Source organism: Photinus pyralis, unplaced genomic scaffold (genome assembly GCF_008802855.1).
Source record: "Photinus pyralis isolate 1611_PpyrPB1 unplaced genomic scaffold, Ppyr1.3 Ppyr1.4_LG10, whole genome shotgun sequence".
In the NCBI taxonomy this organism is placed as follows: Eukaryota; Metazoa; Arthropoda; class Insecta; order Coleoptera; family Lampyridae; genus Photinus; species Photinus pyralis.
Genome location: NW_022170250.1, coordinates 4,881,015 through 4,908,539, shown reverse-complemented (window position 1 = coordinate 4,908,539; position 27,525 = coordinate 4,881,015). Strand labels below are relative to the sequence as shown.

The 27,525-nt window shown below is 38.5% G+C and overlaps 3 protein-coding genes across 3 annotated transcripts; 1 reads left to right on the top strand and 2 right to left on the bottom strand.

The window, feature by feature from the left end:
- Positions 1 to 1,650: 1,650 nt before the first annotated feature.
- LOC116162276 (proteasome subunit beta type-3) lies at positions 1,651 to 2,605 on the bottom strand. The gene is made up of 3 exons (XM_031475880.1): positions 2,449 to 2,605; positions 1,804 to 2,369; positions 1,651 to 1,751 (listed from the first exon to the last, which is right to left on the bottom strand). Exons 1-3 carry the CDS (start codon positions 2,449 to 2,451, stop codon positions 1,703 to 1,705), a joined length of 618 nt encoding a protein of 205 aa, XP_031331740.1. The 5' UTR covers positions 2,452 to 2,605; the 3' UTR covers positions 1,651 to 1,702.
- A 2,351-nt stretch (positions 2,606 to 4,956) lies between these two features.
- On the top strand, positions 4,957 to 26,685 carry LOC116162239 (vacuolar protein sorting-associated protein 41 homolog). Its single transcript, XM_031475799.1, has 13 exons — positions 4,957 to 5,088; positions 5,136 to 5,264; positions 5,316 to 5,598; positions 6,685 to 6,883; positions 6,927 to 7,081; positions 7,128 to 7,452; positions 10,030 to 10,242; positions 10,292 to 10,567; positions 10,621 to 10,807; positions 10,850 to 11,177; positions 16,921 to 17,202; positions 17,251 to 17,372; positions 26,176 to 26,685. The coding sequence occupies exons 1-12, from the start codon at positions 5,068 to 5,070 to the stop codon at positions 17,364 to 17,366; spliced, it is 2,514 nt and encodes an 837-aa protein (XP_031331659.1). The 5' UTR covers positions 4,957 to 5,067; the 3' UTR covers positions 17,367 to 17,372; positions 26,176 to 26,685.
- On the bottom strand, positions 25,360 to 27,153 carry LOC116162270. The gene is made up of 4 exons (XM_031475872.1): positions 26,683 to 27,153; positions 26,400 to 26,612; positions 26,156 to 26,345; positions 25,360 to 25,878 (listed from the first exon to the last, which is right to left on the bottom strand). Exons 1-4 carry the CDS (start codon positions 26,948 to 26,950, stop codon positions 25,608 to 25,610), a joined length of 942 nt encoding a protein of 313 aa, XP_031331732.1. The 5' UTR covers positions 26,951 to 27,153; the 3' UTR covers positions 25,360 to 25,607.
- Between the last annotated feature and the right edge of the window lie 372 nt (positions 27,154 to 27,525).

Here is a 27,525-nt window from a genome sequence, read left to right as displayed (position 1 = left end):
TAGATGGCGCAGGGGTGGAGGGAAGCTGCCATTCTGTGTGTGTGCTGCCATTATTGTAGTTCGTTTCGTAAATCGTAGTTAATGAAATATTAAATCCTGATACTGGCGTGTGTATTAATTATTTGTCCCCTGGCGACAACAAATTGATCGTAGATTTGTGTAGTGTTCCTGTACTGATTTAATTGATCATGTTTTCCACTATTTATTTATTTGTTATATGTATTTGCGATAACTCTTGTGTCTCATTCTTGTTAATTTACTGCATTTGATTCAAATTACCTGATTTTCTCGTACAATTTGAGATTTTATTTGTGTGTCTTCTCTTGCATTTTGTTGCCGTAGATGATTTATTTCTATGAGTATAGGGTAAGTCAACAGTTTCAGTGTCGGCTGAGGAACCCGTAAGAACATTACACTATTATAGTGACTGTATCAGTGTGGCCATAAGTGCAATAGCAAACTCTCACTAAACCATTGACATAAACATCTGTCCATCAGCTAGCTTAATTAAGCTTATAATAGGTACTAACAAAACCATTTTACATAAACATGTTGTCCATGTTGACTATACATAATTTCTCAAAGAGACATCCGGTATCTGCACCTACTACGAAAAATCTGAATATTGACTTAACTTTATATTAATTTTAGAGACTCGGCAGCCTTGATGGCTCCCACAATTCCGAAGACTTATTTAACAAGTATTTAATTAACACCTGACATTAGACTGGGTAAGAATGGAAAATTTATCATGAGAATTCTTATATCCTGGATCGAAACTTGGACTCGATTAAACACAAAGCTAATTATTTACAGATGAAACAAATTTATTTGGCAAAATCAATCAAAAGCTGAAATAAAAATAGGCACTCAGGGCGAACACACAAATACCACGCACAAGCGATCGATTAAACAAGTTAAACTTTTCAAAAACAAATTCCATTACACGGCAGACCGCCCACCAACCAAAAACTCTTGACGAAAAAGCCACGTTTCATTGTTCATCTCTTCTATTTACCTACCGACTCTTCCCTTTGACATCTTCCGCCTCTTCTTCTTTATCAAAATTAATGCGTCGTCGAACGATCAATTGAACACCATGTGTTTACTACGCCGGAAAGAACATCTGCTTATCTTAAAACTAATTAGCTTTATGCAGCAATATCGACGAACTCTTATCGCGCTGACCGACTTGATAGAGAAAAACTTTTACAAAACAACACGCGATTATTTCCAAATATCCTTAATTTTTAACACGTATCTAAGTAAGATTTACAATTACAAATAAAAATTAAACGTCAACATTGTCCTCGAATTTAAATACCTAATATGATCGAGTCTGTGTTCAATCTAAAATTGGTGACCACCACGTATTCCATATCCACCATGTTTTTTCAAAATTTACTATTGAGTTGCTTGGTTTAACCAAACTGGTAGATAATAAGATGGCCCCCTACTTGTCTTGGTCAAGTAGTTCACTTTCGGAAAAAGTGTACAGGTATTACCACCCTCTTCTGCGCATGAACAGTACTTTGAATGCTTCCTATTCTAGGAAGTTAAATGTTTGTAGGTGTCTGCACCGCAGGAATACAAGCAAAAAATTAAAACCAGCCACTTGGACCAATTTGAAGTCGGTAATTAAAACAACTATTGCATATTTCTGCTTTATTATATAAAAATTTTTATAAATAACACCTCCTTCCTAATCCATACGGGTTTTCAATTCACGCGTTGTTACTTTGTCTTTCTCTCTGAAAGTTAAACGATAAATCTCTCTATTTTATTAAGCAGAGTAACTCTTACATGATATGAACAATCGCACCCCATCCAGAAATGGCATCACGATCAAACGCATTAATTAAGGCCTGAGAAGTAGTCTCAAATAAATCCTCAGGACCCATATTGGGTTCCCACAGTGACTCGCACATGCCGAACAATTGCGCGGAAGCAGATCCGCCGGTAACGAAGTCCTCCGGTTCGTTCCGACAACCAATTAAATCCATGTTGCACACGTACGGAACGTAAGTGAACGGATCTAGTCCGGCTACGATGGGCTCGACGAAGAACGGACCGAATCGCTTCTCGTAAAGCATATTCGAAACCATCGCGCTAAAAACCTTAGGCGACATTTTCCTATTTTCCCTCAGCTCGAATAAGTTCTTTCTGAAACGCAGCTTTTCGAAAACTGTCTGTATGTCGGTCGCGAGACCGGGCAGGCCGAGATATAGGTGGGGGCCCATTTCGAACACCTTCGGGAAGTCCATCGAAACCGTGAGCGCCTGTACGCCGAACCTTTTATCGGTCGCGATCGAAACGCACTTGTCCCCCTTCATTGCGACCATCGCGCTGCCGTTGTAATTTAAAATCGACTGAAAACATTTTCTTTTAGCTGTGTCATATACACTTAACCTCACTTTTCCGGAGGGCACTATCAACACTTTTACTTACCATTTTTGTACTTCTCCCTTTGCGCTAAGCGATTGAATTAGAAAACAGCTAGTAAATTAATTTGCGTTTAATATTACCGCAAATATAAACAATTAACAAGAACACTATAACTTTACTTGTTTACAAGAGAATGAATGGATTTTGAATACAGTTCATACAGAACGGTGTTGCCAGTGTTGTTTGAGAACAAAAATCACATTCTGCATTTATATACAGAGTGCGCCATTTTCGACACTTAGTTATCGCTGTAATTGTAAGTACTATCAAACAAGTATCAATTGTGCACAAACCTTGTGCAGATAAAGCGCACTTGTTTAGCATGCTAAGTTTACCTTCTTGCTAGATGATTAATGGGGCGGGGATCTTTACACATAAACATTCAAAAGCCGCCTGGCATATTGTACATTCAAAATCTATTCTATATGTATATTGCAAGAAGAATCAAGCCCAAGAAATTCTCCAAAATATTGTATTTGCCTTTGTAGATACTCCAACATTTTCGAGATATTCACAGTTAAGTTTTACATCGCCAGTAGATGTATCTTGCCTAGACGATCTTTCCGCCCTTTGAGAGTACACTGCTCCGACACCCCGTTCTGCTGATATTTGTGCTGAAAGACGATCCACTTGCCCTCTATGAGTACCCTCCTCAGACTCTTCGTTTTCAAGATATTCCCTTCGATTTCACTAATAGTCTCGCCCAGACCATTCATTTTGCCTAGGTGATTACTTTCCTCCGACAAAGCGTTTTATAGATATTCGCTTTTAAAGTTTTGACATCAGCAATAGATATATTTCTCCAAGATGCCCCAATCGCCCTCCTCCGACAATCTGTTCTTGAGATATGGGGTCAAACGTAAAATTGTAAAATCAAATTTTTTTTAGTTAAAAGAAATGATGGTTTCAAAAGCTTGTGGCGTTTTTAAAATAAGTAAGCATACGGAAGGAGGAAAAAGTTAAAGGACCTAACCTCAGTTTTTAAATTCTAATCTAAAAAATAAAATATTAAATTACACAACTGTGTAAGTATATAGTAAGTAAAATTGCAGTGTCGGATTGGGGACCCCTAAGATCATCACCTGCTTTTGAGCACTCCGCTCTAAAACCGAAGCGCCGGCTTAGAAGGACATGGCGAGTAGAAAAGGCAAATCTGAAGTAATTAATTGTCCGTCGTGTCGAGTTATGAAGAAACGTGTAACCGCTCAAAATATGCAGCCTGCACTATCGACAGACTCAGTTATTTCAAAAACAAAGATGGCATGGGGCGTTCAATTGTTTTTGCAATAACCTGCTTTAACTTCTTAACCGTTTGACCGATTTTAACAAATTTGGTATCATTGAAAAGAGCATTTCTTGGGCAATGAGAATTAGAATTTAGTTAAATCCTTCTCCGCCAGAGGGCTAGTTTTGGCACATTGACCCAAAATCCTAAAAAATCTAAAAAATCAAGTGGTATGATGACTTTTTCTTTATGAAAAAGTAGCCAAATAACATGCAAAGAGGCCAGTGAAAACCGTTTTTTTCAAAATCTCGTTCCTAACCTCAAATATTAGGAAAATGAAATTAATTAATTAATAAAAGTCATCATTCCATTTGATTTTTTAGATTTTTTTTATCATAGTGTCAAAACTAGCCCCCTGGCGGAGAAGGATTTAACTAAATTAAATATATTTCGGTTAATTCTTGTTGCTCATGGAATAGTCTTTTCGATACCAAATTTGTTACAATCGGTCAAACGGTTAAGAAGTTAAAGCAGGTTATTGCAAAAACAATGGAACGCCCCACACCATCTTTGTTTTTGAAGTAACTGCAGCTTTTGTTTTTACGAAAATGATAGATAAACTGGTTCTCTTTAAAAATGTGAAAAAAAATTTTCAGTTTATTATGCGAAATTTAAAGAAAATGCAATTTTAAAATTTAAGATGGCAGTTACGCCCTTTTTAGAACTTGAAAATATTTTCCAGCGATACTTCATAACCGATTTACCCAATAATTTTTTTACCCCTAAGTCATACGACGAACCTGAAAATATGGCCGAGGGGCGGTCTTATTGGGTCATTTTGATACTTATTTGTTTATTGAAGCATGGCGTCCTTCAACCTTTTGCTTCGAGTTCACGTTTAATTGGTTACGATGTACCTCAAGATGGTTATGCCTTTATATTGTATTATTATGTTGTGTTCATGTGGATGTATATTATCAGTGAGCTGTTGTCACAACATGAATATTAGCTTATACGTTTTTATACAGGGCGTTTAAACTTAAGTCGGTACTAAACTTCAGCAAAATATCTGCAAAAACGCTGTTTTTCTCAACCTCAGCTTTTCGAGTCTAGGGGGGCGGTCTTCCTTAAATTGTGCACTCAACTATATCAATTATGACGTTAGTTTTCGTATGCGCCTTGAATCGCATGGTCTTGACGATTTTCTATTAAAATAGGTGTGGAAAGCATTGTTGCCACTTCAGTAAATTATCTCCCCTAGCCTAAAAACGTGACAACATTGGAACGTTCGTACTGTCAGTGTCATTGTCATGTCATAATAGAAGTAAACCTAAAAATTATCAAATTTATCATAAGAAGAAACATGTATCATTGTTTGGATCTTTTGTACAATAATAATGTCCGATAAAAGCCTAACCGTAAGTGCTAATTGCCAATTAGCAACAAATTTTATGTTCAAGTTTAGGATTGTCAAAGTGACACCGAAAGTTTGGAGGAAGAAATCGAGCCGAAATTGAAATACATCCGCCTAGCGAACCACTTCCACCGCATCCTCCTTAAAGACGCCATTAGCTGCATAGCCGTACACCCACGGGTAACTCGTATCGACGATAACGAAAATAAATAATACCATCGCGCGTTTTAGTTCATATGTTTGGGATCGCATTTCGGTTTCATCTACATATTGGATCATCTGGGAAACATCGTCGAAGGGAAGGAGATACGCGCGCACACCGTCTCCGTTAATCAAATATCGATCGAGACGGCCGGCGAATTTATTGCCTCCTGCTCGGACGATGGAAAAATATTTATGCACGGTTTGTATTCGGACGATCGTAACGATGTCATCAACGTAGGACGGATTGTTAAGACTGTTGCGCTCGATCCCAACTTTCAGAAGTCGAACTCCGGATGTCGCTTTATCACTGGTAATATTCAGAGATAGTGCCATTGTATTTAAATGTTACGGTAGTGTGTTGATCACCCGTTTTTTGACCCATTCGTGAATTGCACCTGTAAGAATTTCCAATCTTGCAGATGTAAGATCTGAAAAAAAAAGATAATCTATTTTTTTGTCTGGAATCTTGCACCACAAAACAAGGTTACTCCTTAGCTAGTTGCATAACCGGGAAATCCTATTCACCAAGTTCTCGAAGTTTTTGTCTGGGAAATCCCACCAAGGTCACCAGTTTGCACTACAAAACAAGGTTTTTGTTTCTCCCACTTACATTAAGTGCACAGAAATAGCCTACTTTCTGTTAGGTTGGGTTTATACAACCATTATCCATAGTTCATTATGAAATAGCGAATAGAAAGTAAGGTATGGTTTCATTGGTCAACGACTAACAATAAACCTTTGTTTCTATTGGCTACAGCTTAATTATATAATGGTAGTGAACTAGCAAAACGTTATGTGTAGATGGTTTTTGGTTGAACGCTTTGGTTTGATTTATGCGCACTTGTCCAATACTCAAATAAGAATCTTTTGTTCTTCTTTAGTCAATTTGAAATGAATAATTTGTCATTTTTTAACCTCACCAATACAAAATTCTATTTACTGATTATAGTTTTCTTTAAACCGCATCTTTTCATATGTGTTACGGAACGAAACGAGCTGAACATTGAAAAAATGTTTCCACTGCAAACTTTGATCTACATTCGAAATGCGCATGTCTGACGACTTTTTGCCGAGGCCAGCATTTGTTCGAAATGATCAAAGTGGGCCAAAAAAATCGTGGAAATCCTATTTTTAGGTTTCGAAGATGGCCGCCAGGGAGCGTAACCGCTATCCAAAACTTTTGAATTTTAAATGTCGAGTTTGTTTAGCACGTTTCACTTATCTATTAAGTTGAAGTGGGTTGGAGGGGGTTTGGGGTGATTTAATGTTCCTTTAAATAAACAGCTGTAACACCTAAACGGGGGGAACGGATTTGAGCAAAGTTGGTCTCTTCTCACCTACTGTAACATTTGAAATACAATTGTAATACCACGGGACGCTGAATGAAAACTTGCAGGTGATCAGAATTTGACCTTGTACGAGAGGACGTTCTTGGGCCGCCTGCGACCGACGGTTCTATGCGACAGCGAGGGACTGGTGAGCAGTATCAGTTGGGGCGAGAACTTCGTCGCATGGTCAAGCGATATCGGCGTACGAGTTTACGACCTAAACGCGCGGTGTTCCTTGGGTCTGATCAAGTGGGAGATTCAGCATGGGTGGGTACCGAGCCTGAGATTCCTTATAATTTTGTGGCCGTAGGACGTCTCTAGATAAATTTCGTTGCAATTTACGCTGGGCCGACGCAAGGACGCTATTAATCGGATGGGTCGATACGGTACGAGTTTGTATCATACGCAAAAGGAATAGCATCGAGCTAGGCAATCGCGATTTACCGGAATACTTGGTCGATCCTGGTGAGTTTATGTCGAATTTAAATTGTCATCAGCGTAATTTTTGTAGTGTCGACGTTTCAAACCGAATTTTACATTAGCGGTATCGCACCGTTAGACAATCAGTTGGTGCTGTTGGGCTTTTCCAAAGAATTCGACGCCAACCAAAAGTCCTTGCGTCCACAGTTGTTTATTGTAGAGTACCGGGATAACGATTACATTGATGTCTGTACCGAGAGCCTTTCGTTACGTGGCTACGAGGAGTACACAGTAAATGATTATCATCTAGAGGTCTTGCTAGAAGAAAACCGGTTTTTTATAGTTGCTCCAAAAGATGTCGTCATCGCTAGTCCATATGATCTTGACGATAGAATACAGTGGCTAATACAGCATGGGTAGGTAACATTGTTTTTGCATTTTGTCAATTGTGTTCAATTTAAATTTAAAAACAACGCCGTTTCTACATACGCGGTGACTACAACGCAAAATTTAACGGGAAATTATTTCGTTCCCGATACAGTAATCACACTCCACACCAATAAATAAAAATCTCTGCTCGGGCGCCATTGTAACGGTTTGCCGTGTACTGAATCGCGTTGTAGGTAAGGCTAAGGGCCGCTTAAATCTTTTCCACTAGGTAGCTCTCTGGCGGAGGCACGGAGTCCTTTTTGTGAAATGCAGTCCAACAATTTATTTACATGAAAAACTGTAATGATTGTACAAACCTTTGAATTTACGACATTAATGCCATCTAGCGGTTGCAAACTGGCCGGCGTTCGGCTGCGTTTTGCGCTTAAGGGTTTTAAATAAACAAATAAATAAAAATCCCTGCTCGGGCGCCATTGTAACGGTTTGCCGTGTACCGAACCGCGTTATAGGTAAGGGTAAGGGCCGCTTAAAACTTCTTTTCCGTTAGGTAGCCCCAAGGCGGAGACACGGAGTCCTTTTCGTGAAATGCAGTCCAACAATTTATTTACATGAAAAACCGTAATGATTGTACAAACCTTCGAATTTGCGACATCAATGCCATCTAGCGGTTGCAAACTGGCTGGAGTTCGGCTGCGTTTTGCGCTTAAGGGGTCTAAATAAACAAATAAATAAAAATCCCTGCTCGGGCGCCATTATAATGGTTTGCCGTGTATTGTTGATGAATGGCTCCATATTCGACAACCGTTTGCCGTGTACTAAACCGCGTTATAGGTAAGGCTAAGGGCTGCTTAATTCTTTTCCACTAGGTAGCTCTAAGGCGGAGACACGGAGTCCTTTTCGTGAAATTCAGTCCAACAATTTAATTACATGAAAAACCGTAATGATTGTACAAACCTTCGAATATGCGACATCAATGCCATCTAGCGGTTGCAAACTGGCTGGAGTTCGGCTGCGTTTTGCGCTTAAGGGGTCTAAATAAACAAATTAATAAAAATCCGTGCTCGGGCGCCTTTGTAACGGTTTACCGTGTACTGAACCGCGTTATAGACACCGAAAACCTTGATCCAAACCTCTATTTGATTGAGAACAAGAAAATCGGCTCCGTCGGCTGCCATGGTTATTACTTGGTGCCATTATTTATGTGTTTATGTGTTCACTACCTCAGTTAATCGTTGGTGTGCGCTTTGCACTCGCAGACTGGGCCCTGACGTTGGGCACCAATTGTTATGGGGTCAGTGTGGTTGGGGACTCCGTTAATATACGAGAGATAAATATCTTTACAACTTATCTACCATGTACATATATGCAAGGATGCGTCGTTCCGCTGCCGGACGGTGCGGCGGCGGGTTGGACTGCTGCGTGTCGGCAGCGGAGCATGGATGAGTCGCGACTTCCAGTCTCAGAAGCCGCTTTAATGGGTAAGAACACTCGCACCGCGTTGGATTGGACGAGTCTTGTTGACCAATTACAGGCGTACTTCGGAACTACTTCATTAAGTGACGCACAAACATCAGATGAGGTTCTTCTTCTTTACTTTAATTGCACTTAAATTTAAATAAATTTAGACGAGACTGGACTATTGGCTCTTTGATGGTGGAAAAACTCGCTTTAAAGGGTCCTGAGAAAGGCTTCACATAAGCGCCAACTGCTTGACAAATACACTCGGACTACCTAATACACTTTCATCTCTTTAAACACTAACGTTTTTCGACAAGTTTCCAATTAAACAAGACTGACTTCAAAAAGCTTCGCTATCGGCAAACCGCCAAACACATAACGTCTACCACCAAAAAAGCCACGATTAAACTCCGTCTCTTCTATTTAAAACAATTTCCCCTTTCAACTTTCCGAAAAAAATTACTGCGTATCGCTGTGTTTAGGTCGGCGAAAAAACATTGCTTATCTAATTTCAACGATAACATTCTTATCGCAATAACCGGAGATAAACTTTTACAAAATATTTCACGCAAATATCTCCGAACAATATAGTAAACAAATTAAAATGATTGTTCATTTATGGATTATTAGTCTATTAAACAACAATAAATGTTACCTCGATTCTGCGTTGGAAAGCAATAATTTTGTAAGCCCACAAGTATGTTCTTAGTAGCAATTTGTTCAGATGACAACAGCTTTAAATCCTTGCCATTTGACTATTCTACAACGTTCACACGCTTTCTAATTTCCGAGGAAGATTGTCTCTGCTAGGTAGCTAGGTACTAGATATTTCTAACCTAGTAGAAAAGAAGTTTTAAGCGGCCTTGGTTAACCTATAACGAGGTTGAGTACATAGCAAACCGGTTACATTGGCGCCCGAGCAGGGACTTGGGTAACCGTGAACATTAACCGCATTCTTTTGAGTGTGACTACTTTATTTGGGGGAACGAAATAATTTTGCGTTGTAGTCACCGCGTCTGTAGAAACGGCGTTGTGATAAATATTTGTAGTCGTTTCTGACATTTTAAAAATTTGAAACTTTGGAAATCTTGAAATTTTTAAAAAATCATCTTCCTAGAATAAATCGAACACAACCTTTTTTGCAGAAAATTCGAAGAAGCTCTCAACGCGATCGCTCAGAGTAACGGTGCGCGCGATTCGCAATTTACAGTCGAAACGGTCGGCATCGCCTACTTGGATCACCTACTCAGCAAGGGCCTGTACGACCGCGCGGGCAAGTTGTGTATGAGCATTTTTGGACACAAAAAAGACGTATGGGAGGAGCAACTTTTCAAATTCGCCACCGTACATCAGCTACGGTAATGGGTAAGTGCCACAAACGGAAGTGGTCTCACCCGCATGTTTCAGATCGGTCAGCCCTTACATCCCTCGCTCACCCGAGTGCACGTTGGATCCGCATATGTACGAGATGATTTTGTACGAATACCTCAAGCTGGACGCCAAAGGTTTTTTAAATGTCGTAAAAGAGTGGAAGCCGAGCCTGTATAATACTTGCGCCGTAATTAACGCAGTTCTAGAGCATCTTCTAATTTGTGATAATAATAGGAAAACTTACTTAGAATCGTTAGCCATTTTGTATAGTTACGAAAAGAAGTACGACAAAAGCCTTAGCATGTACTTACAGTAAGTAACCGGTTAGAACTACCAACTCGAACTCATGCCATCTCGTGTTTCAGACTCAAAAATAAGGGCGTGTTTAACCTGATACAGGAGCGCAATCTACACGGCGTCATACACAACATGATTTTGGACTTGATGAATTTAGACAAAGACAAGACGGTGGCCTTGCTTTTGGAGAAAAATCAGGTGCCGCCCGAGGTCGTGATCGAGAAACTGAGCGATCACGAAATGCAACTGTACTGGGTACGCTTAGCGCATTGGCTGTCGGTTAATAATCTTTGTTAGTATTTAGACGCGTACGACAAGAGCAATCCCCAAGGTCAGTTCCACGGTAAACTGGTCAAGTTGTATGCCGAATACGATCGGGAGAAGCTGCTACCTTTACTGCGCCGATCGGATCACTATCCCATCCAGGAGGCCTTGGATATATGCCAAAGGCAAAAGTTCTATCCGGAAATGATCTATCTGCTGGGGCGTGTCGGCGATACCAAGGAGGCGTTGGAGTTAATAACGAAGGAACTGAAGGACATGCAGCAGGCGATCGAATTCTGTCAGGAGCACGACGATCCCGATTTGTGGAACGATCTCATAAATCATTCCTTGGATAAACCTGGTAGGTACGATGCATCTATCTAATCTGGAGGGAAATGGTTTTCAGTGTTGCCATTTTTTTTTGTTATTTATTTATTTATTGTCCCACTCTTGTTCTGGACCTTCAACAGGCTTTCTGCCCAATTCCTTATCATTTAAATACATTAAGAAAGTTTTGCGCATGCGCAGTACGATGTTTTGCGCATGCGTGGTATTTTCTTTTATTAGTGGAAGCTACCATACAAATTTCGTTCAAATTGCTGTATAAATAAAAAAAGTTGCGTTTTGCGCATGCGCAGTAGGATTTTTCTAACGCCAATACATCACAAAAATCCCTTCTACAAGGAATTAGAGTTGGGGGGGGGGGCATGTAACCCATATGTAGGTGGCCACCCAGTCATAGGACCGTTGACGCATTGCCTCGGCGGATGCGCAATCGAACTGCGAGGTCAACACACCAAACCGCAACTCGATACGTCTTCCCGTTCTCCAGTTATGACGTCATAACTTTTCCTTTACGCAACAGAGGGGTGTGGAGGGGGGGGGCGGGTGCGCAAATCGCCGTCGATTCTAGAACGCATGCTTCTAACCGTCGTCTTTGCCGAATAAACGCCAAAATAAGAAAAGAGTGCAATTTATGAGCAATTTGTGGGGGGAGGGGGGGGGGGGGGGGTACGAGCCGACGCCTTTTAAATGCAGTCGATCTACGAAACCGACGCATAAAACCGTGACTCCACCCACTACCATTCATTCGTTCGCGCCGTTGAGCGAGCGTTTTTTCGTATCTTCACTTCTAGTAGTGTGATGTTTCACAGTGTATACAGTGTATAGGTTTGAAAATGTTACCTCCACGTTGGTTACGCATTTTTCTATCTAACTCGTTGACTTGTAATTTGTCCTTATGTTATTAACTCGTTGTATAAAAGATACCTTTTTTTTGGTTGGCTATATAAATTACCCTGTTACGTATTTTGTAGTAAAGAAACAATCAGTCCTATGATGTATCAAATCCGTTACAAATAACGGAGCCGTTATGAACCAAAACTAACCAATTTCCGTTAGTAGCTAAGATTTCGTATGATGTATCAGATTGTAAGTATGGTTATCTTAACGGATCCGTACACGTTGCCCGGTTATGAGTAAAATAACGGACTGTCGTGAACGGAACAAAAATTGTGGAAGTTATGTGTTTAACTGGGGTACAGAGTAAATAGTTTGCGTATTTTGTATTGCGATCAATCAATCATTCAAAATCCAAATACATTTTGCAAGTTACATCTAATACATAAATGGAGGGATTACTCAATATTCAATCAATTAATTCATGTTGACGAAAGGTAAGTGAGAAATACCTACTCTTTGGTGAAAATAAGTAGTGTATAATTCCTGTAGGAACCGATTAAGAATAAAACGACGACAACTTAGAGATGCAAGTGATGCCTTTCAATTGAATGAGGACGTTTTTATAAAATATTTTCGGTTAACACAAAATGTTGCATTTCATTTAATTAATTTATTGGAACCCCATTTACAATCACCCTCTCGAGGATCTGCTGTACCTCTTCAGTTAAAGGTAGTGGTAAAGACTACGTCCCTATAATTCCATATTCTGGTTGTAGGTTTTAAGCGTTTTCCGTGGTCCGATTCCTTTAGCGTTTATATTTGTTGCAAATGAATCCCATAATGCTCTTACTTTCGTGGCTTCTTTTGGACTGGTCTTCCCCGTGATCAGTATTTTATTTGCCTTCAGAAAATCCAGCAAATATTCATATTGGTCGTTTGTCGTTTTTTGCAAGCGTTTTCTTTGCACATTTTGCGTGCACCCATGTATATCCATCGTGTGGTTTTGAAGAATAACGACGCTTCGGTCCGTTTATAAAAACAAGACGGAAACAAATGTCAGTTTACTTGTCAGCGTAACGGAATGCCCGTTTTAACGATACGGGTGATCTGTTTTCTTTGTCGAGCATAGCGTATATTGAATACTTATCACTCTCTCTACATTTAAGGCTGTCTAAAACTAAACCAACGACAAAACTTTTTTCCTTTACTCAACGGAAGCGGTTATAGTAGTGATATGTCATACTAAAAAATTGCTTCTCCGTTTAAGAGTAGGTTAAGGTACTCCGTTAAAGTTACGTAACGGATTGCGGATATTAGTAACGAATTTGATACATCATAGGACTGAATGTGGTATTGGTATATCCAAAACTTAATTCGGGTAGATTTATGACAAGAAAATTTGGGAACGCGCCAATTTGAAGATCAAAATCGATACGTTACCTGAATTATATTTTTAAATCAATAAATACTGGCAAATGTTTGCTTTATTTGAGGCAAACGTTATAGGTTACAATTCAAACAATATAACAATTCGATGTAATCTTCCTAAAAAAATCGAATCTAAATCAATTCATAAATGGAGGAAATATTCTAATGATTTGCAATTACGTTCATAGGAATTGCGAGTTGTGAGAATTTTTCCTAGGAAAAGTCCTTTAGCTGAAATTAGTTTTATCCTGTTTTGACCTTCAGGTTAGATTTATCATTTGTTAGGGGAAGTTTTTGATATATGGGTAAAAAAAACTTTCCACTAGTGTGGGTCACTTTCATTTAAGATTAATATACAGGGCGTTGATACAATTTATCTTGAAGATTTTGTGCATGTAGGTCAATACACCACCCACACAAAACACTTGTCCAGCTAGCTCAAAACAAACCAGAATTGAAACTTCAAATTTTATAATCTGTCGTACACATCCTGTATCTGCTATAACGAAAAACCCCAACCTAAAACTTTCTCACTTTCAGAGACTCGGGGGGGGGGGGGGCTTTGATCAATTTCCCAAAATTCCAAAGAATTTATTACACAACTTTTGATTAACACCTGAAATTAATCTCGGTCACGAACCCGATGCGAAACCACAAAGGATTCGAATAAACACAATTGATTGAGAATGACAAACATTTATTCCGAAATCCCCGAAATAAAGAAACGCTTACAAAGCTTGCTTAGACATATTACCCCGCACGCAAGTGGTGGACAATTAAAATAAGATCATTTACAGTTTTTTCTTAATAATCTAAATAATCTGGTTGTAAAAGGTCTGTGATATTCAGTCACACTTATCAAAGACACAAAAACACTCGCTAACACCTTCACTGGATCTTGATAAATAAGGTGAGAAATTTTCGTTTTTTCTGCATATCTCCGGAACTAGTCAATTTTTTCAGTTTCAAAACGGCATTTTGTTAAGCATCAAAATACGCAGCTTTGCCAAATTCAAACTGCCTACCTATCTCTTACAGTTTCCGAGATCCCCATGGTGACCCTCGAATTTGAATCAGCCCGTATATTTTGCAGTTTTTGAAAAGATCGTAAAATTGCCTAAATTTTGGTGTATCACTTATTATATTTATATTAAACATTATTTGCAATGTTGCATTTTATACATTAAAATGTTTTATTGTAAGCAACCTAGGTTTCTAGGGAGAACAAAAGATGGCATTGTGTAAAAAGACAGTTTCTTGATTATTTGGAAATATATTAGTTTCCAAATATTTTTAATTTCAAATAACAGACAAAAACAAAAAACGTGAAAACCCATGCGAATAAAACAAATATGTCATATAATATATAAATAAATGCCATCTTTTGTTCGCCATGGAAACCTAGATGCGTACAATAAAAACATTTTAATGATAAAATGCAATATTGCAAATAATATTTAATATAAACATCAAAATTTAGGCAATTTTACGCTCTTTTAAAAAAGTCCAAAATATATAGGGGGGTCCATATGAAAAAATATAGTTTAGGGTCGTATTTTAAGAAAAACCAAACATCCTGTATAAAAACTGTGCATCGCAATGGATTCTACATAAAAAAGTGCCCTAAGAAAGATTTTGCCAAAATCAATTATCTTTAATAATAAGAAAGTCATGGGGCATTAAGGAAATCGACTCAATTCGAGAAACGCCGTCTGGCGGCCAAACGATTAGTGATAGCTGAATTCTGTTTGCGCCAGTGATTTCTCTTTGAAATTGGGCTACAGACTCCTAGGTCCATTTTTTCCTATCTGTTAAAATAAAGGGTGTTTCCATACCAAAGTGTCCAATTTGGACCACCCTGTACATGGTAGTCGCATTATAGGCCAACATTCGGTCGCTCTATTATTTATGAGTGTATGGTTTGCGGGTACGGCACTGGCCGATTAACTGCGTGAGCAAATTAGTAACGCCCGTCTGACGGGGGATAAGGCAGAATTTAAGGGTTATATGTGTCACAAATTTAAAGTACGTTGGTTGGTGGCAAAGTTTTTATAATTGTGGATAACACTTCTTTACAAAAATTGTAGTTTTGAAGATAGCTGTATAATAATGATTTAAAAAAATGACTGAAAAGTACAGTGGCGACAATAGGAGCCCATTCGCCATGTTGCATCGAAAAATGCAATATATTACAATATATTTACTCGACGCAACTTGGCCGCGGATCTCAATACCCAATCAAAAATAAGACACTCTATTGTCGCCACTGTCTCTATAAGTACACTGTACACATAGATATATTAATACCACTGTACACTAAAGATAGAGTGATTACTGTGCGTGACCTCTGTTGACAGAAAAAGAAACTACGAAATGAAATCAATGGCAACGATCTCTCTTACACGAACTTACAGAAATGGCTATTTTCGAGATATTGCCATCAACTTCTTTAATTTAAATGGACGCCATATTGGATTTTTACGTCACTAGATAGACAAAACAATTACAAAACCAGTGATACTAAACACATAGTAATTCATTTGGAACTCAACCTTGCATTTTTGCCTCGAAGTTTACAATGTATTTCTTATGGCAATAATTCCATGGCTGATTGTGATTGATTGAGTGTTCGTTTATTGTCTCGCAGTCACCATCGACATTGCCCAGGAATTATTGCCATAAGAAATACATTGTAAACTTCGAGTGACGTTAAATCCAATTTAAGCAGTCCATTTAAAATAAGGAACATAATGTCAATATCTCGAAAACCGCCATTTTGAAAAATTTTTGTTTACACCCATTGAATTTATCCCATCGAATTTTACAACTTTTATTTGAAACTTTTTTCGGTAGTTCTATTTGTTATTAAAATATTTGAAGTTTTTACAAAATTCAATTTAAGACACGCTGTATATACTACAGCTGACTCGTCCGCCATTTTGGAATTTAAAGGCGCGTATACATCTGAGCATTGGGTCGAATGAGCAAGGCGAGCGCGAATGAGCATTTGGAAAGGGGGCTGAGTACACATCTGAATGGGACACGCGAGCGAGACACATGAGCTTCGCTCAATGAATGCTCGTAGTGCGCGTTTCAATATGTATGTCCTTTCCGTTCCCTGTCGATGTCCACACTGAGCACGTATGAGCGTGTTCGCCGCAAGCGCTCGCTTTGATCTACCGACAAAATTTGGATCGGGTCGAGCGTGCTCGGCGCACGTTGCTCAGTCGTCCACATTTGAATGCTCACTCGCGCTCGCCTTGCTCATTCGGACCCAATGCTCAGATGTATACGCGCCTTAAGATAAGACAAATCTTAAACAGTTTTTTGTGCACATAAGATTTGGACTGCCAGTGGGCTATAAAATGACCTTAATCAAGTACTGTACTTTTATTGGTGTTCTGCAACTCATCAAGAAACCTACTTTACCGACATTGAATTTTTTTAGCCAAACTGTAAACCACAAGATGTGACTGTGATTCTTCCTCTTTCAGAATTCATTACCTACCTTCTCCAGCACATCGGCACCTATGTGGATCCGACAGTGCTCGTGAACAAAATAAAAAGCGGCGAACAGATCCCCGGCCTCAAAAATTCGCTCGTGAAAATGTTGCGCGACTACAACCTGCAGGTTTCCGTGCAGGAAGGCTGCAAAAAAATCCTCGTGTCCGACTACTTCAACTTGCACAACAAATTGGTCCGTAGTCAGCAGAGGGGCGTAGGCGTGATCGACGAGATGGTGTGCAGCGCCTGTCATCGTTCCGTTATCACGCGAGGTAAGTGCTGATGAAACCCGGCCTTCGTAATCTACTCGCTGTTTGCAGACGTGCTGAGGCTAAATAATATCGTCGTCTACAACTGCAAGCATTGCTTTCACGAGCAGTGCGTCGGCAACCAAACGTCGAACTGCGGCATCTGCCACCCGACTAAGAACACGTAGCGTCAGGTGAGTGGTTTAATCGTCGTTACATTGACAGAAGCGTTTAAAGTGCGCGATTGTGAAGTCGAGAATGTCTTCCGGTTTCATAAAGATCGTCTGCTGGATGTAGTCGGCCATCATGCTTTTTAATTCGGGATGGTCGGCTAAGTACGTCTTGATGTCCATCGTGTATTCCGTTTTGCAATCGAGAAATTTCGACATTAACTGCATGTCCTTCTCCCAAACGTGCTGCAGGAGAAGGTGCTCGTTTCCGATGGGCTTTTCATTGTGAATGTACGCCAAGGGGTTGACCTGTAGGATGTAATTGCAGCTGGCCCATTCTTGTTTAACAATTTGACCTGAAATTAACCGTTAGTTTTGGGTGAAGCTTGCGATTGACTTACCGTGCAGTGTCAAAATGGTTGTACTGTAGTGTACAATTCCGCATTGTTCGATAATTGTTCGTTGAATTTTGCACAAGTCTAATTTTTGGTCATTGACAATTCCCTTTTCCACGCCACTGCATTTCTAAAAGCAGCATTTGTTTCCGAATTTATTAACTACATTTTGTAAGTGTCACTTTTGATTTTTGGCAGTAAAATCGCTACATAAGTAAGAAAGTTACTACTGCGCACGCGCGTATTCAAATGCGCTGCGCAATTTGTTATTTATTACCTCGTTTATTATATTTTGTTGGAAGTTTTAACCACACCTACTTCTATAGAGCATTCGCACCTTAGTATGCAGTATGGGGTCTTATGGACTATATCCCTCCTTTACTAATTTGCGTCATTCTTCAATAACGCTATCCTTATTCCTTACCGCAATGATGCCAAACTTACATATGATTGAATTTAAGCTTTAAAACAAAATATAACGTCAAATCTTCTTGTATTGTCATTACGTGTGTGGTTCGTTTTTGTCTTTCGTATTTAACACATTTTATTGTCTCATTGCTTTAAAAATCGTTCTTTTAAGAACGCCTCCATCTCGTACTTTATATACAAGGTAACTTTGAGTGTTCTTGTAGAACCGTTATTTGATTTCATCTTTTTAGAATATCCCATTAAATGGAAGCCGAAGCTGAAGCAGGATCTGCTAACGTGAAACGCCATAAAGGAGAGTGTTTTAGCCGAAAGGAGAAACACCTCATTATCAACGTGCTGAACTATTTCTCGGGAACGATGAACGTTACTGCAGCTGTGAAAGAAGCAAGTAAAGCTTTATGTTGTTCTGAACGGAGCATCTATGCCATTAAAAAGGAAGACGGAAACGAAGGTGTATCAAGCCCGAAAAAACGCAAGCAAAGAAAAGGGAAACAAAGCAATGATCGTCTTCATGTGTGTGATGAAAATGTGCAATCAGTTATTCGACGTAAAGTGCATAACTTCTTCATTACAAATATTCCACCAACTATGAACAGCATCTTAGCTTCCGTAAATGACGATAACGATCTACCCAACTTTAAACGCACCACATTATTCAATCTCTTGAAAGATATGGGTTTTGAATTTAAGAAGGTTGGCCGCAAGAGTATCCTTATTGAACGGGATGATATTATACGATGGAGACATAAATACCTACGTCGCATCAGGAAGTTGAGAGAAGAAGGTGCTTAATCTTTTTATTATATTTAATTGCAAATTACATAATATTTATATTTTAGGTAAAAATATTGTGTATACGGATGAGTCATGGGTTAACATTGGTCATTCGGTGAGCAGGGCGTGGCATGACACCACCGTTGAAAGCAATCGTCAGGCATTCATCAAAGGACTCAGTACAGGTTTAAAATCACCCACTGGTCTAGGGCCTCGCTTTGCGTTAGTACATGCTGGTGGTGATAATGGTTTAATTCCGGGCGCGGAACTGACTTTTCTCTGCAAAAAGAACACTGCTGATGCACACAACGAAATGGATGCAGACACTTATGAAAAGTGGTTTTTTGAACAGCTTCTACCAAATGTGCCACCGAATTCAGTCATTGTTATTGACAATGCCTCGTACCACAGTAGAAAGTTGGAGAAGATACCAACAATGTCGTGGAGAAAAGAACACATTATAGATTGGCTTCGTGAGAAAAATGTACCGATTGAAGAAAATCCATTAAAACGAGACCTACTGGCTTCTGTTGCGCATGTTCGGCATCACTACGACAAAAATAAGCTTGATGTTATTGCACAAGAAAAAAGGTTACGAGATTCTCCGTTTACCTCCATACCATTGTGAATTAAATCCCATTGAAATGGTGTGGGCTCAAGTTAAACATCATATCAAAATGAATAACAAAACATTTAAAATAAAGGACATGGAAGAATTAATAAAAATGGGTTATTCACAAGTTACGGTTCAAAATTGGCAACATTATGTCAATCACGTGAAAACTATCGAAGATGGCATGTGGGCAGCAGATTATCTTCAAGATGATGTTGAAGAATTTATAATTCAAGTGTCGCAGTCATCTTCCGATGAATTTCAATTCGATTCCAGTGACTAATATGTATTATACTGTACATTTGTAAATTTTTGGGGACTTAATAAATACAAGCTGTTCTCGGCCACATTTGACAAACAATTACAACTTGTTATTAATTTACCTTTTTGACTTCTGAGGTTAGGTTAAAAAGTAATAAATAGTGTCTAAACTACCGTTTTACGGTGCAGTAATCGATCATATAATAAGTTTGGCAAGCATGTACTGTTTCTCCATAAGCCCCATACTGGGATAATGGTTGGTAGAAATTAATTCCTTTAGGTTGAGACCTTTCATTAGAGTACCATGAAGGATAAAACTAGTTCCACTCAAACCCCCTCCCCCTCCACCCCGTACTTTGATAAGAGGGCAGTTTTTAATCCTTCTTGGAACTTGGAAGTTTTTAATCCTTCTTGGAACTTGGAAGTAGTCAGAATAATGTTTATTTTGTGCTTGTTTCATTGCACAGCCCTGACACGAAATATTATTATTGATCGATTAATACGAGTATAAGTGCCCTTTCGTATATATTTTTATAAAACATGACAGTACTATGCAAAGTTAGGTTATAAAAAAATTACAGAAATTTAGATTTTGTTTCAATTTTTTTAAGTTGGCAGCAAATTTGCCCAAAAAATTCCGGTACTTTCTATATCTAGTGACTTTAGCCTTCTAATGACGTAAGCGACCTCCCTTTTGTATAGAACATTTTTTATAATAAGGTCGATATTTACCTAGAGATAAATACAAACAACAAACGAGCACAAACGAAGCACAAACGATTCCAGTAGTTTTTTTGACAATATTAAGATTGGGCGGGGGTCGCATTTCGTTGGCCCCGCCCACCGTTTCTCTGGGAAAACAAATAGCACAAACGATAATAATTCCAGCACAAACGATTCCAGTACTTTGTTTTACAATAGTAAGGTTGGGTGGGTGTAGCATTTCCTTGGCCCCGCCCACCGTTTCTCCGGGAAAGCGAGTAGCACAAACGAAAATATTTGAACTTTTTAAAAATGGCGATTTTCACTTTTTTTCAATTATCTACGAAACGATTTATTTTTTTAAAATATCGCAACTGAAAATCCATCAGCATCAAAAACAACTTTGTCAATTTAACGGAATCTGTGAGTATAATAATATTAAAGATAGCCATGTTATCTTATTCAATTTAAGACACCCTGTATACATCTTACAGTATGGCCGCGGCATAGCAAAAAGGGCGACGCGTTAAAAAAGGTAGATACCTAGATGCACTGCAAAAGTTAATTTAGCGTAAAAGTAAACCATACGCAGTTTCAGTATTTGCCTACAGACGTCTCTGAAAGCAGTCTATTTATTCTTTTTCTTTTGCTACGTACGCGGTACAGAACAGGATGCCGGTGACGTATGCGACACGAAAGTTACATTGTAAACATAGCGACACTCTTTTTATTTCATTGTTACTGGACCCATAATGTTAGATTACAGGTTGTATTGAAAGTTGTTAGAGGACTGTAATTTAATGGTCAAAAGTAATTCCTGGGCATTTATGTTTATGTGCTTACGACTACCACTTTTTATAAATAATTAAATCGTACCCCCACAATATACACGGTGTCAATTTTTCGAGTGCCACTATAGAGATCTCACTTATCTTAAGAGATAGAAAGTTGGTTAAATAGGGGCGAAGTTGCCAATTTTCGTGCTGAATAAGAATCTGAAAAGAAATTTGAAATATCTTCAATAGTTTTGAACATAGACATTTCTAGTTAACACATTCGGACACTTTTTAATGGAGATTTCAAATATGGCATCCTGTTTTTAATTACTTTCAAGATGACGTAGAAACACGTGGCAACTTTAGTTTTTCTTATGGGCGCCATTTTGAATTTTGACATTTTGGGATTACGCCTTTTTTTGTCTTTACAGCGATATATCACACATGGTGGTTCAGTATCACATTTGTCCTAAAAATACAATTTTTAATTTTTTGAGAAGAGTGCTTTGGAAAAACAAAACGTTTTTTTGTTGTAAACAAAAGTTTGACAGTATGATCCATCTGTCTGGTTACAGCGTTGTCAGAGAAGTAGAAATTCGATTTTCATCTGAACAGAATTGAACCTTCGTTTTGCAAGAAAATTAAAATTAGAACATATCGTTGTAAAGAGAACAAGTTAAAAAGTAATCGTAAACGATTTACATAAAGCGCATTTCCACTTGCATTCATTTCCCATTTGTAAGATGCAACTTCTATAAAATCATAAAAATCCGGCCACAAATATGAAAGATAGCGTTGCACATGGGCAATCCATTTTTGTCGTGCTACTTCAATGTCAGTTTATGAGAAGAATTTCATTTAAATGCTTTTCTAAATAAGAAAGTTGGAACTCCGCATGCGCCAACCTTAATTTTGAAACTAATGTTAGATTTTCCTTTGTTCCAAGCGCCTAAATATCAAATTTCACTTAAATGCTTCCATAGATAAAAAAGTTGGCACTGCGCATGCGCAAAATAAAATTTTGAAATTGGCGTTTGATTTTCCTTTATCCCAAGTGCCTATGTATCAAATTTCGTTTAAATTCTTCCATAAATAAAAAAAGTTGGCACTGCGCATGCGCAAAACCAATTTTTGAAATTGGCGTTTGATTTTCCTTTATCCCAAGTGCCTATGTATCAAATTTCGTTTAAATTCTTCCATAAACAAAAAAGTTGGCACTGCGCATGCGCAAAACCAAATTTTGAAATTGGCGTTTGATTTTCCTTTATTCCAAGTGCCTATGTATCAAATTTCATTAAAATGCTTTTATAAGTAAAAAAATTTGCAATTCGGTTTATAAATGGTCGAGATGCGAAAAGGGCACTGTGAATTTTGAATCGATTCGATTCAACTTTTGGCGTTGCGTATTATAAATGGCTAAAGCTATGCCCATATTTAATTTCATGCAATTCAGTTCATAACTAACGGAGATGTAAAAGTGATCGAACATTTCTAAACAAAGTTATCGTTCACACGGACAGATAGATGGACAGACAGACAATGGAACAGACGGACAGACCAACCGACAGGCGACAGATAGCAATGCAAAATTATAAACGATCTCTAGGATCGTTAATAAACGGCAAAAGTGTAAAATTATGGAACATGTAAAAACGGTTTTTTGTTTTTTTTTACAATAACTTTTTTTGTAAGCGGTACAGAAAAAATTCCTTCCTTGGTACAAGACTCGACACCATAACGAACCAAATAGCGAAAAAAGTAGAACAATAGCTCGTAAGATAAAGAACTAGTAGCGCCGCAAAACGAGCGGACGGACAACCGGACGGACGGACGGACGGACGGACAAAGTGGCCACAATAGCGCATTTTTTTTTATTTTTGTGGAAATGCGCTAAAAAAAGACGTAATCCCAAAATGTCAAAATTCAATATGCCGCCCATAAGACAAGCTAAAGTTGCCACAATGAATAAAGAATACCAGGAAGGAGCATTACTCAGGTTGTATACAAGAGAGACTGGGACGGAAGTCGGCCATTTGAAAAGCCACTTATGACTAATTTTTGTTGTGGTTTTTGCAGACATAAAATAATGGTTAGTTGTTGTGCGTGTGGTTGCTCCAAAACGGAAAAAAATAGAAGTTTGGGAATTACATTTCATGTGTAAGTATTGATACCAATATTATTTTTATATAGTACATGTAAATTTACAAATTTTTTATCGGAATGTAGTTTGAGGTTAGTTAAACAAAAGTCATAGGCCGAGTAGACACATAGGGGTTTAGATTGTTTTCGTGTAAAATTCTTTATAATTGTATCCTTCTACAACTGTAAGGTAGGTACGCCACTGGAACAGGAAACTACTGTCCGCCGTTTGCAAAAGCCATCGCGATCTCACGTAAATTGTTGATATTCTCTTTCCTGGTATTCTTTATTCATTGAGTTGCCTAATTAAAAACAGGATGCCATATTTAAAATCTCCATTAAAAAGTGTCCGAATAATGTGATAATTAGAAATGTCGACTACGATTAGTTTATCATACAAAAATTAAAAACGAAAATCAAAAATTTTCGTTTTTTTGCGATATCTTCAAAACTATTGAAGATATTTCAAATTTATTTTCAGATTCTTATTCAGCACGGAAATTTGCAACTTTGCCCTCATTTAACCAACTTTCTAGATATGTGAGATCCCCGTGGTGGCATTCGAAAAATGGACACCGTGTATAGTGAAACAAAAACGTAACCCGAAGTATTTGAAGAATCCAAATATCTTTTACAAAAAAAATCATATTTGAAAACAGATAGGTACATATACTGGGTGACCCAATAAGACTGTTTCTCGGCCATATCTCGAGAACCGTTCGTCGTATGACTTAGGAGTAACAAAAATTATTGGGTAAATCGGTCATGAAGAATCGCTGGAAAATATTTTCAAGTTCTAAAAATGGCTACCAGAGGGCGTAACTGCCATCTTAAATTTTAAAATTATTTATTCTCACAGTTTGTGCCTCTTTGGTTTCGGAGATATTTGGAAAAATCAAATGAGGGCTAAGCATTCCCCTCAAAAATTAAACTTTTTTATACCCAAAGTTACACAATTTCGTGTACAACCATTTTCTTCACTGAACACAAGTAATTGTTAAATTTTCCCCTTCCCGTGAGAATTTCTGAGTGTTTTACTACAACAGAAACCTTCGCGGTCATACGGAATTTATACATTTGGTCGTCCATTTTTTCGCCGCAAGTCGACGGTAGGTAGAGCCGTAGTAGATCCAGTAGATCTCGCTTTGGCGCCATCAATTGGTTGTATTCGGATTTGAAATGGTGAAAAAAAAATTGTTTTACGTCTTTTCGTACAATTTTTCGGAAATTATCGTATATACAAACCTTGTCCTGATAATAACAAACACAACAAAAAAGGAATTATTTAATTTGGTGCAGCCGTTCTGAAGTTATTGGTATAGATCATATTTTTCAAAATTTTGAAATGACATGTTTCTACCATTAGCCATTTGTTAATTTTCGACCGCCTTAGTTACCATGGATACAACAAACAAAACAAAAGCTCCATGAATCCACGGCCTACTATTTAAAAACATTAAAAAATAAGGTTTTTATTGATTTTCATTGCTAAAATTACAAAGATATATAGGTTGTGATACATCAATGTACTTAATCAGGAATTATAATGCAAAAAATGACGTTAAGATATACAGGGTGTTGCTTTTAAAAAAATACCAACTTTGAGTTAAATCAGAAACGGTGGTACAAACATTTTTTGGTTACGCCAGGGTCGCGAAAACCGCAAGTGTCTATCTTTAAAAACAGCTGAGATACACTGCAGTCTCAACCAAAGTAGGACACACGGTATTTGAGATAGTGAAAATTTAAACAAAATCCCGGGTCCTATGAAACTCGCGCGAACCTAACGCAACTCCCCCCCCCCACTTTACTCTTCCCTGCGTCGGTTTTTCTCCCCGGCGCGTTGGAAACGTCTAGCCGTCCTGCGCACCGCAGCCTACCAGCCGTGCCAAAACGGCGTTTTCCTCTTTTCCTTATGAAAGATCCTTTTAACTCTCGGAAAGCGCATTTTTATTCGAAGTGTAAGATTCGGACTTTAACCTCACACGTGGTGAGTTCGAATCCCACAACTTGCCAGTCTTTAGTGCTACAGAAAAGCGTGCATTTTTTACTCATATCCCAAAAAAGTGGCTATGAGCACTAAAGGGGTCATACAACAGAACCAACCAGAGCAGAGGTAATATGTTTTATGTATTGAGCAAAAGTGCCACTTACCGTTACCTTGCTGTAATCAGTGCATACTTACATAGAGGTTGCGACATATATCGCCGTTTATATACAGCGTTGTAAGTTCAAATTGTCCCACGTACCGAGTTATCGCCAGATATCGCATTAAAAGAAAATTAGACCCTTCGCATACCATCTTGGATACGTCCTCCATTTTGTAGTACTTTTTATCCTCCAGCTGCGTAGTCGTGTGCGCGTGCTTTACATAGTAACGCCGTGGCTGGATCCCCACGTAAAGCATTTTCTCATTCACCTCGCCATCAATTATTATAAATCTACGACAAATGCGTCTCATATATAAGTTGTTTCTACAGGGTGTATCCTAGGTGATTTCTGAGCAAAAATTGCCCGAAACGGAACCAACGGAAAATTGACGACTCGCGTCTGTTTTAAAATTAGACCACCCATACGCAGCCCAAAAAAAAAGAGATGACATTGAATTATATCATGAAATACTGGCTATAGCACTTTTAAGGTAGTGAATATCTTCAGTTACGTCTGTATTTTGGACCTTACGCATTATGTTATTTTTGCTTCAAAGGAAATACTAACTCTTGTCGTTTTTCTTCCAGAGTATGAAAATTCCTATCCACCCACGCAGTTATACGGGAGCCGGCCTGGTGTCCGTCGACGTCAAACTCCGAAGAAAGATGTACCAGAAATTTACAATTTGTTCTTTCGTAACGCGGCTTGAGATTAATAATAAATTTGTCTAGTTCGTGGTCGGATAACGACTTTTTACCTGAGTACGACATAAGTTCTATTTATTCGTTAATTGTAAGCAAATGTAATTTACCGATCCTTTTGTCAGCTACCAAATTCGTAATCAGCTCAACGACACTTTGGCTTAGGCCGGACTGTTGGCGTAGAGGAGGATTTTTACCTTTCGCCGATTGCACGTCGAGACATAATCCGCCGACGACGGTCGGTAGTTGAGAGGTGGGGCAGGAGGTGAACGAACCAACGACTAGTGTCTCGCGAAATGTCAGTTTGTTGTATAAATCGTCGTCTGAAATGTAAATGTTTTTGTAAGGCATTATTTTGTTACATATTTATCTCAACAAATATATTTATTATACCTATCTCGAAGTTGGGGATGAGCTCCTTTAAGTTGAAAAGCGGGTACTGATTGTGCTCTCTAAGTTTTGCGTTGTACGCCTCAAGGTATTCGGCTCTACTTGCAATCTTCTCGATTAACTGTTCGATCATGTGACGAACATTGTGTAAGTATTCTTGATCGTTGTCGGCGAGGCCATCGTCTTCGGCGCAGAGATAGTCCTGTTGTTCCAAGTATTTTAAAATGTCTTCCGTTAAACTTCGCGGAAATTCCTCAGTTTCGAATTCCATTTTTTGACAACCGAAATACAAAGCGCCATCTACTCACGACAACATCGTACTTGCAACAAAAGCTAAACGTGACTCTTGAATGTCGGCGCCATTTTCAAAATGTTTCTCAATTAATATTCGTTTTTGTAATGGATAAATTTTCATGTCACGGCTAAGACACCATGAAACTAGCTTCCCCCGCCCCAGATTCGAAACTAACTGTACAGTTTTTAAAACAAGGTGTCAACACCCGGACCAACGGCACGGCGCCCTATCCGTCCTCTATATCACAACGGTTGAGTATATAAAAAAAGTTTTGATCACTCTTTTTGCCCGAAAGCGTTCGTTTATTAGTACACCAGAAAAAGTTTTAACACCGTCATTCTTTTTTTATTACAAAAGAGAGTAAAAAGACTTCACACTCCATCTCGGAGAGTGCAGACGGACCGCAATACCTAGACGTGATCACGTGTTTATTTTATCCTGAAAATTGGCATTTGTGTCATATTTATTATCTGAATCACTTATGAAAAATATCCGATTTACACCCTGTAGTGTTGATAACCCCCAGGTTCTACGCTAACTTCACACTACAA